We start from the raw sequence: 12,629 nt of genomic DNA on the forward strand, positions 1-12,629 counted from the left end.
TTGGAAAATCAGAAGATGATTTACTCTTTTCCTAGTTGTGTGGTAGCCAACATCATGATGCGAGGAAAATCATGCTGGGAGGAAGAACAAGACCAAAAATAACAAACTGATATATTCCTCAAGGTTTAGGGTGCAAAAGGCTTCACAGTTAGTAGAATATGATCAGTCAAATCTATCTTGTAACAATAAATAATGAATCATGATTGTATAAAATGAGTTTGTTTTAAAGTGGAGATTCAAAGGCATGTAGTCTGCATTGTTTTCATCATCTGTTTCTTGTTCTTGACATTATGGCCATCAAAAGCGATGCAAAATATTTGATCAAGATATTCCAAAGAATGTGAGTTTAGATCTGAGCAAAGCCCAGAAAGTTCATGAGTTTACCTCAAAGATCAGTTTCCCTAGAATATCCCAGATACCTGCATCAGCCTGATGCTCACTGAGTAAGTCTCCAGTTTGGCAAAACAAAAACAATGGTACCAGCAGCCTCCATGTCGTCCTCAGGAGAAACAAAGGAAATAGTAAGTGGTGAGGGAAAACTTGTTACTTATTTGAGTCAAGGTTGAAGCAATTTGGCTTGAAGAAATTTATGCTTTCCTTGCTCATGGTACTCTAGTTGGGTGGATGAGACTTTCTCAGTTTAGGAAAAACACTGAAAAATCTCAAGGCCAAAATTGCTTTCTCACCATTTCTTTTTGCAAAAATATTCTGAAGTAGAAGGTTTCATAATTTAGGACCTGATCAAAACCTTATTGACTTTTGATCAGAAAGATAAGGGACACAAAGGCATTAAAATTAAAGATTTTAATTTATTCATTACTGTTTTTTTCTTTTCAGAAATAGCTTTTTATGTAAATAGCTTTTATGTCACCACTGCCGCTGGATGTGTATTGTACCTAACTGCTTTGCCTAAAAGTTACAGAGAGATTTTTTTAAACTGATAGATCAAAATTATTGTTAACTGTCAGAATGTTGCAGAAATCACTCTTTCAAGTTTTTTTGTTTTATCCTCTTATTTCAGGTTGTGGAACATTCACCTTTCTATTTTCTGCCATTGCTGCCATAAGTGGACTTCTGATGGGCTATGAGTTGGGCCTTATCTCCGGAGCTCTTCTTCAGATGAGCAGCATTTTAACACTCTCTTGCAAAGAGCAGGAAGTCATTGTAAGTTCCCTGCTTTTTGGGGCCTTATTTGCATCCCTTACTGGTGGATTTCTCATAGACAGATTTGGAAGGAGACTTGCCATTATTATTGCATCTTCTTTACTTGTGCTGGGGAGTCTGATTTTGCTGCCCTATGAATCATACGAGGTACTCATTGTGGGCCGGATTGCCATAGGTATTTCCATATCGTTGTCATCAATTGCAACGTGTGTGTATATCGCTGAGATCGCCCCACAGCACAGAAGAGGCCTCCTTGTGTCATTAAATGAGCTCATGATTGTGATAGGCATTCTCTTCGCCTATATTTCAAATTATGCATTTGCCAGCATATCTCATGGCTGGAAGTACATGTTTGGCCTGGTGATTCCATTAGGTGCTTTGCAGGCTGTTGCCATGTATTTCCTTCCTCCAAGCCCTCGGTTTCTCGTGATGAAAAATGACGATGAAGCGGCGAGAAAAGTACTGGAGAGGCTACGGGAAACATCAGATGCTACTAAAGAGCTTACTGTGATTAAATCTTCCCTGAAAGATGAACATCAGTATAGTTTCTTGGACCTGTTTCGTTCAAAAAACAACATGAGGGCCCGAATGCTGGTAGGACTCACTCTAGTGTTTTTTGTGCAAACAACTGGGCAACCCAACATTTTATTTTATGCATCGACTGTTTTGAAGTCAGTTGGGTTCCAGAGCAATGAAGCTGCCAGCTTGGCTTCCACTGGAGTTGGAGTGGTTAAAGTGGTCAGCACAGTCCCAGCCACATTTTTTGTGGATCAAGTTGGAAGTAAAACTTTTCTGTGTGTTGGCTCTTCTGTTATGGCAATATCGTTGGTCACTATGGGCTTAGTGAACCATAACATACATGTGAATTTAACCAAGGTCTGCAGAAGCCAGTCTCCAGAGGATTTCTCACTCCAGAGACCAGGGAACTTCACTGTCACCAATGGGAGTCTCAAGGACCTCTTTGCTAGCATGGCTTCAACAGAAAGATTGTCATTTGATGTACAAAGCCCAGATGTTGCCAGGACAGGAGAACTGAACAGGACTGCCCTGGCAGGAGGCAAAAGCACAACAGGGTCTCACGTGGAAAGTGGGGAAGTTCCTGTTGTCCTGAAATGGCTCTCACTGGCCAGCCTGCTTGTCTATGTTGCTGCATTTTCCATAGGTCTTGGACCAAGTAAGTGTTTAATTTTTCTAACTCCTTGTAAGTTACAGTATTAAGTGTGGGGGTGACACACCTGGCTTGGCATTTGGCAGTTCCTATGTTGGGCAAAGCAGTGATGTCTGCCAGTGTGCACTGGATTGTCACACACCATCCTGGTAGGCCTGGCATGTACTTTTAGGAAGAGGTCCTGCCCCTTAAGGCCAATGACCTGAACTCTCTTCTGTTCCCTGTAATTAAATGGTCCCTCTTCAGTCAAGAACTGCTGTTAGCTTTATACAGCAAAATTATGGAGCCCCCGGCTATCTTTCCTCTTTCTGGTCTATTGTGTCCTTACACAGGGAAGGTTAGGATGTAGGTATTTGCTGCTGCTAGCTCCTAAACTCAAGATAATGATAAGCTCTGGACCTCTGTATGGTATGATATCATCAAATCCACAAAATACCAACCTGTCTGAGTCCTGCTGAGGATCTGTCCCTCTGACTGAGTAATAGTCTTTAGATATGGAAAACACATTCAAGGTACCATAATTCGTGAGCAAGCTGTTGTGCCATTGCCACTGCTTGGGTGGAACAGCACAAGTGGGAGGACACAAAGGTGTGTTCCTGTACAGCTGGCACTGTACTGCTGCATCTCCCATCACACTTGCACAAATCTCACTCTCTCCTGAGGAGAGTGTGTCTGTCATTCCAAGGGACTAGAAATTAAATCTCTCTGTTTTCTTTTGTTTTGTTTCAATGGCACTTGCATAATGTTGTACTTTGAAAGAGTTGACTTTTTAAGTCACTCTGCAAAACCCACATGCCCAGGGCGTTATTTATTAACAGACTTTATGTTCTCTTGCACTCTGGCTCAAACTTGCATTGCAAACAAACTGTTCTCTCCTGTATTATTATGATAAAAAGCTTGCCACAAGGATACAACCCAACAATTGCACAAACAACAACTCCCCTGCAGTATTTATTTATTTTAAACATTGCTCACAGGGAGAGCAGTGTGAGATAAGCATTCATTGCCAGGGTTGCAATCTTGACTGTGTTATTACAGCGTTATTCCTTCCCTTGAAGATTGTCTTGGGGCTGGATTCTGCTTTCTGTGACATAGGTTCAAAAACAGGGATGAAACCCTGAAAAGAAAATGTTACTTGAACTTTTATGTGGGTGTTTCAAACATATATTTAATGACCCTTAGAGTGGGGTCACATGTTCAGTCTTGGCCTCCTGCTGAAATCTGCTTTCCTGGTGACCTGGCTGTAAATGGGTTCTTAGTCATTTGAGTTGGCCTAATGTACAGTTAATGAGAACAGTGTCTATTTTCTTGAGGGCTACAAAAAACTGATGTGTTTTCCAGGCTGATCTGAGAAGTCTCTGAGGCCAGTGCTTGTTTTTTGACCTCTTTCTTGACTTGAGAGCTCAAATGCTTTCAAACAGAAAATGGGAAAGAACAGACACCCTCTCAGCTCCATCACAGAGAAATCATGTATAAAGCCACTGTGAGGCAATTAATACTGACAGATGTGTTTGCCTAGCAAGTGAAGGCCAGATCTAGCAAAGATACAGGCATTTCACATTGCAGCTAAGTCCTTTCAAGGCATTTTCCTGCCTTTGAAAGTACACTGTTCAGTTAAAATTTCAGTTAAAAAGTGCAGAAAATGGAAGAGTTAGAGAACCAAGAGATTTTTGGAATCTTTAAAGGATCTCTCATGTTTGAATAGTATGGATTGGGATGCAAGGTTATAATTTGTGTCCCATGTACAGCCTGCAACATCTCCTGTTTGGAGCCCTAATCCCTGAATGTGTTTTCAAAGCCTAGCTTTCTTACCCCCAGTGAACCTTTCTTAGTGTAAATAAAAAAATGAGCCCCTCTGCTTATGCAAAGTAAATAGTTTTAACATGTTTATGTGGCTCATCTCTAAATCTGGCCTGTGGTCTGGACCAGACTGTTCTCCATTGCCTGCTCATCAGTGGAAGGAGGCATCGAGGCTGCACTTGCTGGTTGCTGTGTCCAGGCTGTGCACAGGTGTGCTGGCACCTGAAGCACTGTAACACCTGCCCCACTGTGTTTTCTGTGGGAAACTCTCATGCTCTGTGCAATGCCTGCCTCCATGCAATGGCTGGCTAAGGTGAAGGTGGTGTTGAGGATGGCTCTCTTTGTAAATCAAACTGACATCTTTTGGATGAAGAGCAGAGAAGATCTTGCTTGTTTTCTTCCACACCACAGGGCCATTTCTGGAATAAATCCACCCCCTTTATTTTGAGTCCATGCTGCACCATGTTCTGTGGGGATAAAGGAGACTTTATGTAGGACCATTAGGAGATGACACACTCTTCACAGGACAGATCACACAATCTGAGCTCTATCATCTTCTTTTTAACAACTTTGTACCTTTTTTTTACCCTTTTTATTCATTTTTTTTAATGCTCATCAAAGAGAGTTCAATCCAGATTCGTGTAGCAGACATTTATAAATTATTTCTGTTTTGTTGTCCAATTACATAAAGTAGATTGATTTTTTAAATGAACTAAGCATATGCTAAATATATTTATTGCCTTTTATCAAAACACCCAGGCAGCACAGTGATGAGCATTGAAAAATAGACAGTGAGAGATAAAAGTCATTTTTGCATTACAAAAGAATTCACAGACTAGCAAGCATCTGCTTAGTCAATTTTTTGATTCTGGGATGCTCTGTATTTATGTTATCAGCCCTTACACAAGATAAAAGGGGTATTTCTGCTGCTGTGTTTAACTTTAATTATGTTTGATGAACTGCAATTCAAGTGCTTGTTCACACTCAATTTCACACAATTATGAGGACGTTTTGTAGATGCAACAAATCAGTGTTGCCTCACACTACAGAACAGCACATGCCATTTCTCTTGGGGTGTTTGCATTGGTGTTTCAAGGCATTCAGTCATTAGCTAAGGGGGCTTGCTTGACACCCTTGTTTGTCTTGGGTTACCCTTTGTCTCTGTGTCAGAAAGGACAAACAAGGATCAGCCATTCTCAGGAAGGGATGATGCCTGCAGAGCCCTAAAGAAACCATTCCTGGCTGCCATGTGAAGGGTGAGGAGTGTGAGAGGGGCTCCTGGTTGTTTGCAGCACATGTTTGTGAAGAGAAGCATTGGAACCTGCTGTATGTGGGCAGGGGAGGGACAGGAGAGGTCTGAGCCTGGCAGAAGCACTGCAGTGCCTTTCACAGGGGTCAGCGAGTGCAGGCTGATGAGACGAGTGTAGATCACTAATTCATCACTCAAGCTAAAATGTGATCACTCAGTGTGACTCTGGAAATTAATTTAACACAAAGGACACACAGAAATAATCTAGTCAGAGCTATGACCATGCATGAACACTTATTAAATGGCACATAATGAACTGAAATAGTTTCAGGGCATCTCATTTGCTAATTGCTCTGTTCAAACCATTTGAGGGTCAGAAACTAGAGGTCCTTTCTCATAAAGAGGTGTCACTTCCTTCATTCACCACTGTGTGTGGTGCAACATGTTGGGATGCTGGAACCAGGAAAGCCATGCTCCTGGGATATCAGACTTATTTTCCAAAATAAGGCTGTAAGTATAGGATTCCTATGTTTGGATAGATGTGCAAAAGAGTTCTCTTGGTTAGCAACTGTAGGGCAGCTATAGCCTCTCTGAAACAGAGTGGGTGCCGAGAGCTCTGCTTCTCTCCTCACAGACCCGATGAACAAATTCAGATATCAGACTACACCCATTAGCAAAGAGCTGCTTTTTTGCCTTTTGCAGATACCTCTGACCTTCTCCTTTTGCACCATTTATGATCAAATACTAACTAGGGATAACTTCCCCCCATATTTCCTGCATATCCCCCTGAGTGGGATGATCTCATCAGTAAGTAGCTGGAAGAAATATAGAAGCACCACACACAGGTATGCAGGGATGCAGTGGGGTCTAGAAGCAATGCTCTTTATGAAAAAGAAGTCAGAGTGGCTCCAAGAAATCCTAGACTGAGAAGCAAGTAATGCAGACTCATTCTGGACCAAACAGAAAGTCTGTTTTCCCAGTCTGAATTTGTTCTTACAAATTAAAGGCAAGTGAGCAAAACAGGACTTGGGCAGTACCTCTTTGCACATATTGTGGGAGTGAAGTTCAAGGGAATCCATAACATCTCAGGGATTTTTTGGTGTGGAATGAGGATCACCTTTAATGAGAGAGTGATGTCAAATGTATGCATTTGGACTGCATGTATGGCATCGGTGCCTTGCACAAGAGCTCTTCCTCTGTGAGTCCTTTAAACACATTTCTGTGTAACAGCAAAAGCATTTAAGCAGTTGGCCAATGAACTTTGGGATAATCTGCTGGAGCAAATCACATCAGCTCTGCTGGCGTCATGGCATTTCATGCTGAGCATGCAGATGAAAATCCACAAAAACACCTACAAGTGAGACTGAGGGGCAATTTCATGACATGAATCATCCTCAAAACTCCAAAACTTATCTGTATAAAGTCCAAAGGTACTTATGTGTCTGCCAACCTGGGACAAAGATGTTCTATTTCTTCATGTCCTAGAGCAGCTGCCAGTTTTGTGTGGCTCTTCAAAGCCAAGGGATAAACTCTAGAGCTCTCCTCTTGGAGACAAACTCCTCTTTCAGGCAGCAACTTGGAGCTGCAGACCCAAGCACTTAGAGCCTCCTTTACACTCAGACTGCTGTGGCCACAACGCACCCAAGGCAAGTCAGTGTCTGCAGCTGGAGAAGTGTTTCCTGGGTTTCAGGGTTTGGCACAAAGAAATACATCTACCTCTCTCTGTGTTTTTAACATACTTATGGTCAACAAGTGTATAACCAGGTCTTGGAAGAGGGGTTTAGAATTTACTGTAAACCCTGATTTTCCATGTCTCTGTTGCAGTCCCATTGAATCCCATAGCTCCCATGAGTGGGTGTTGGCAGTACCTTGATATTGCTAAATACCTGTTAAAGAGTGAAATTAAATATCCACGGGAAGCCTTCTCAGGCTGGGATATGATGGCCTCTGCAGCCATCTGCTAGCCTCAGCCACCAGGTGAATATTTCTGATTGGAAAACTGGAAAAAAATTACATGCTCATCACTCTTTCTTTGTAGCTCCTGAAGTGATCACATTATCCACAAAAGAGGAGACCCAGCTGACTGCTGGGAGCAGCACACCAGGGCCCAGGGCTGTGAGGTCCAGACTCTCAGTGGATACAAAGTGTGTCTGCAGACCATGTACGAGGGGAGGGTGAGCACAGGACCCACAAAATTAGGACATTGCCGTTTTGGGGGATAGCACTTCTCCCAGGATGGCTCTCTGAGGTACTCTCAGCTGCTCATAGCCACCTCAGACTAATGCTGCTCCTGCATTTGAGGATCCCTAACATCTCCCTTCTCTCCTTGTGTGGATGCAGAGGCACTTAGAGCAGGTAGATTCAAAGCTGTTGGAGCAGGCACAAGAGAGGATAAACACAGGTGAACAGAACAGGGGCTTGGAGTCACTACAGTCACTATCTTTGTTCTAATGCAGGAAAGGCTTGCAGGCCACCAAGCCTGCCTGCATGTTTTACTAGTTTCACACTGGTTAAATTCCTCCCACGTGAAAGACCCAGGATTGTGGCTTTGTGCCCAACACGCTGGGTTCCCCTGACGGGGGTGCAGGTACTGTGGTCCCCAGCAAGCCTTACTATGATGCACCATCTTGCTGCTGTGGGAGCTCTCTGTGTAGAGCATCAGCCCTGGGAGGAGCAAAACCTGTGCAGAAAAGTTGGTAAAGACAAGCCTCTAGTGAGGGCACACCTTCAGAGCAAATTTTTACTGATGAAAGTGTAGTTTAGGATGATAGTTTTCCATTTCTAGTTTAAACCTAGGCAGATTTGCTATATTGAGTATATCTGAGTTAAATTTATATCAGCTTGAATGAATACTTTAAAACTGAGATAATTTGTACCTAAAATGGAACAGATGTTTCAATGTGCATGGGAATCCAACTGATGCAGGAGCCAGATTCCTCAGACTATCAACAAAGGCAAATATTTTCTCCACCAAAGGGGGGCTTTCAGATCCCCGCTCTCTTACTCAGGGCATGGTGTGAATAAAACCAAGGCTGTGGGTTCAACCCCTGTTCAATCCCTGTACAGGCCACTCACTTAAAAGTTGGACTTGATGACCCTTGTGGGTCCCTTCCAACTCAGCAAATTCTGTGAAATCTGTGACCTTTCCTTTGGCATAATGCTCCTTTCCTTACTGGCTGTTAAAGGAACTTTAGGATGACCGGGAAACTAAACTGGACTGCATTCCACATGTAGTATGCTTTAACTTTTGGTAAGCCCTGAAGTGGTCTGCAGTTGGACTAGATGACCATTGTATGTCCTTTGGTACTGAACTATTCTATTCTATTCTATTCTATTCTATTCTATTCTATTCTATTCTATTCTATTCTATTCTATTCTATTCTATTCTATTCTATTCTATTCTATTCTATTCTATTCCCATGTAAAAACCCACTTTTTTTTCTCTATGTCTTATTGTGAGCTGTTGGAGTCATTTAAATGCAGCTTTAAACCAGTATTGGAGAAAATTGGGAAGAAGGATCAGGCAAGAAAGATGAAGGAGGTTGGAAGAAAGCTGAAGAGTTCACAAGAAAAGTGAAATCAGTAGAGGTGAGGAAGGAAGTAAATCCATCTGCATTCCATCACTATCTTTCTCATACAATCTTGAGTGGTGTGTGGTGGTCTCTCTCTCTGTGTTTTACTGGATTAATCAAGGCAAGACCTAGAGCTGGAGCACTGCCATAAGGCCCAGAGAACTATACTGGGGGCAAGTATAGTCCCTTTGACTTTGGTCCTGTGGTTGTTAGATTAACTGGCTACCTGAGTAGATTCACTAACACAGTTAAAGGCTGGACCTTTTACGTGTCTTTCACCTCAGTCACTGAATGCATCTGTAACAAAACCCAGAACAGCTGGTTTGACACTTGACCCTGTACAGCCCAAGGACTCGATCACAGAGGTAATATCTCATGAAATCTGGATTGTCAGGATGGCAGAGAATGCTTTCTCCCTGCCCCTTAGTGCTCTTGGGCTTAATATTGGCCACCAAATGCTTGACCTGAAACTGGAAAATCTTGTGGGAGTGTCAGTGTGGAAATTCTGAACGTTCTATGGATTTAGTTGGCTGTTCCCATGTTTTGAAATATTGTAAGCTTAATGGTTTTGCACTGTCTTGGAAAACACTGGTAAAAGAATCAGATACCTAGATAAAAAAAATAGTTACCTAGAATTCACCTCACTATCTCCTACATTAAAGCAGTATTTTAGGCTTCTAAAAGCATGTCATATTAATTTGTAGTGCACAGGAATCTGATGTTAACAGGCATACATGCTCAACATTGACTTGCATGACATTTGTTTACAATGTTTTATTCTTGAGTTTCTACATTTTCCCAGCAGCTGTGGTCTGACCTTAAAATTCACAGAAATTAGAAGCATAAATTTTATGATTTTTTTGTGGTTCACTCTGGAAAATGGGAGAGTGGTGGGGACTAAATTCAAAACCAATCAAATGCTTAAATGCTATGTTGGAATTTAATGAAGATAATAAACCTTGGGAATATGCATGTTGCACTGAGAAACAGTACAGAAAGTCCTATTTCAGATAATAAAAAAAATATTTTGGATTCTTTGTTTTATGACAAGATTCCTAGCACTGTTTATTTGTACTGAATAGTCTTTTAATGCATGCATCCATGTGGTTTGAATATGACACTCCATGTGCTTATCTAGTTCATCATTCCTGTGCTATTCAAATGCTGCCTCACATGGCCTCCATTTCACACTGTGTCTGTACTACCAAGCTGCAGTAGAAAGACAAGACATACCAAAATGAAAAATAAAGCAAATTGCCTGCTTCTCCCTATTCCCCTGCCCCAGATAAAGTTTATCTGAAACCTTTGTTAACACATCAAGCCATCCCAGGAATAGGTTTGCCTTTGCAAAGGCTGATTGATAGTAGTGAAGTGCAAGGCAATTTAAGATATTTTTGGATAGCTGGATATTAATTATAGGATTTCAAATTGCAGAAGATGCTTTCTAAAATATCAGATGAATAGGTTTATCTCACTTAATAAAACCTACACGTTTGGGGGCTTTTGTAAGTGTAAAAAAGGTCACAAGAAAGAAAAACTGCTTTTACAATAATGAGGCATGGGAATGTCAGTGGGAGATTCTTAATTGTTTTATTATGTTATTATATTTCAACCCCAAAACTGAATTTAAACTGTATATTGAAATACCCCTTGAAATCAGAAACCTGATTTTCACTGACATTTATGTTCCTGTTTGTAACTCGAATATGTTGGTGAGGGAAAGTCTTGGTGGATCAGGCCAAAGGCTTTTCCTTCTGAGAGACAGAGCTTGGCTACTGTGAAAAGAGGGAGAGACCACACCATGCCCCAGCCACTCTTCCTGTGTCTCTGCAATGACAGTGGTTCAATCTGCTGTTGAAAAGGTAGGTGACTTCCTGTGGTTTGGCACATTATGCTCCACTTAAAGAGGGATTTGAGTCAGTATCCTGAGCTTGGTGCTCTGCATACTGTAAATATCTCTTTACTAATAGTTCTGTGTTAGTAACCCCATTGACACAAAGGTATTGCATAAGAGAAATGGAGCTTAAAATTATGCACAGTTTTAAAGTTTTAGCTCATATTGGTTTCCTTAACCATGTTCTAGGAAACAAGACCATGGTGATACTGAAATCTGTAAAATGTTTGCAGGTCATCTGTCAAGCTTCATAAAATCCAGTTTCCTTTAGGAAAGAGGGCTGGGGAAGAATTTCTTAGAAGCAAGCTAATCTTGGGCCAGCTTTGTGCAGAAACTAAAACTGTCAGTAGGACTTCAAGTGCAAAGTCAGTATTTTATTTCAGTTGTAAAGTTAATGAAATTAAAACAGGTATTATAAAGTATGAGGAAATAGTTATGCTGAAAAGGTAAAAATATGTACTCAATCACATAACTCACTAGCTCTGCTGAGGAAGGTGAGACACTCAGCCAAAGCACAGAGAGCATGGTAAGTCAGTGCATGAAGTCAGGAGAATGCTTCTCCCGTGGTATCCAAGTTCCTGTGCCACACTGAGCTCTGGGAGGAAAGCCAGGAAGATTTTCTCAAAAGGAAAGGTCATCCAGGAGGGCACCCAGCTTCTGCTGCCTTGGAAAATCAACCCCAAGTGCAGAAAACTCTTATGGAAGAAACAGAGCTAAAAGACACTTTGTGGTGGTTAAACCCAGAGCCTTCACACCTTCCTCCTCACTGCCTTCCTCCAGCAGCAACCAAAGCAAAACATGGGCAGCCATTTCCAGTGAGGAACTTAAAAAAACCTGGATCACTACAGGCTTCTCAATAAATAAGTCACTGTTGTAAAACGTTGTTTATCCTTTCTGCTGGAAGTTTTGTGAGGCATGTGCACAAATAAAGTCTCTGTTTTTCAAGAGCAAAGGCCTAAATTGTCCCCAGTTGCTGTGTCACAACAGGTTTTTTCTGCTATGCAACCCCTCGAGGACCACCAGTAGCCCTTGGGTACTGGAAAAACAGGTTCACTTATCCCACCCAACTGGATAATTTCTCCTCTGCATACTTTGTAGAAGAGAAATATGTGATAAGCTGAACTAATTCACACAGAACTTCCTCATGAATTAGGGCTTCTGGCTTCTGCAGTCATTCCTCTGCAAATGCCTCAAAGGATTATCCTGGATTCAATGTTTTGAACAAATAAACACCCACAAACAGGAATACATATTTCAGGTTTTAATTAAAAGGCCTTTTTTTTGGATGGCAGTACGTGTTTTATTATAGTAAGCATATTCTCCCTTGAAAGCTTTTGAAAATTTTTCCTTTGACTCTCTTTTTTTTTTTTCTTTTCTGCCACTCTGCATGTTGTTCTGTCTTGATGGGAGAATTTGAGTGTCTACATAGCAAAGAATGAGAGAAACAGTGACTGTGGTATCCAGTTGCAAACAGAATTGTCATCTCTCATATCAGTTCCTGAAAAGAGGTACAGACTATGACCATATCTGCCACCAGCAAGGCTATGATGCATTCTTCTTTTTTAACTCCAGCTGGCAGCTAAGTACCTCACAGTTGTTTGCTCACCCTTTCCCCTGCCCCTGCCCACTAGGGAGGAGAATTGGAAAAAAAAGTTAAACCTCACGAGTTAAGAACAGTTTAATAATTGAAATAAACAAACCAAAATAATAATTCTAATTATAATAATGATTAAAACAATAATAGCAATGTCTGTGATGAAAAGGGAAGAGGCAGAGAGGGAG

At 41.5% G+C, this 12,629-nt stretch overlaps 1 protein-coding gene across 1 annotated transcript in view; it reads left to right on the forward strand.

Annotated features, from left to right (window-relative positions):
- SLC2A12 (solute carrier family 2 member 12) overlaps positions 1-12,629 on the forward strand; it is a 30,980-nt gene that overhangs the window by 6,689 nt on the left and 11,662 nt on the right. Inside the window, exon 2 of the mRNA XM_009095236.4 lies at positions 1,022-2,338. Within this exon, the coding sequence (XP_009093484.1) occupies positions 1,022-2,338 (1,317 nt within the window). The remainder of the gene's footprint in view (positions 1-1,021; positions 2,339-12,629) is intronic.

This window comes from Serinus canaria, chromosome 3 (genome assembly GCF_022539315.1).
Source record: "Serinus canaria isolate serCan28SL12 chromosome 3, serCan2020, whole genome shotgun sequence".
NCBI classification, from domain to species: Eukaryota; Metazoa; Chordata; class Aves; order Passeriformes; family Fringillidae; genus Serinus; species Serinus canaria.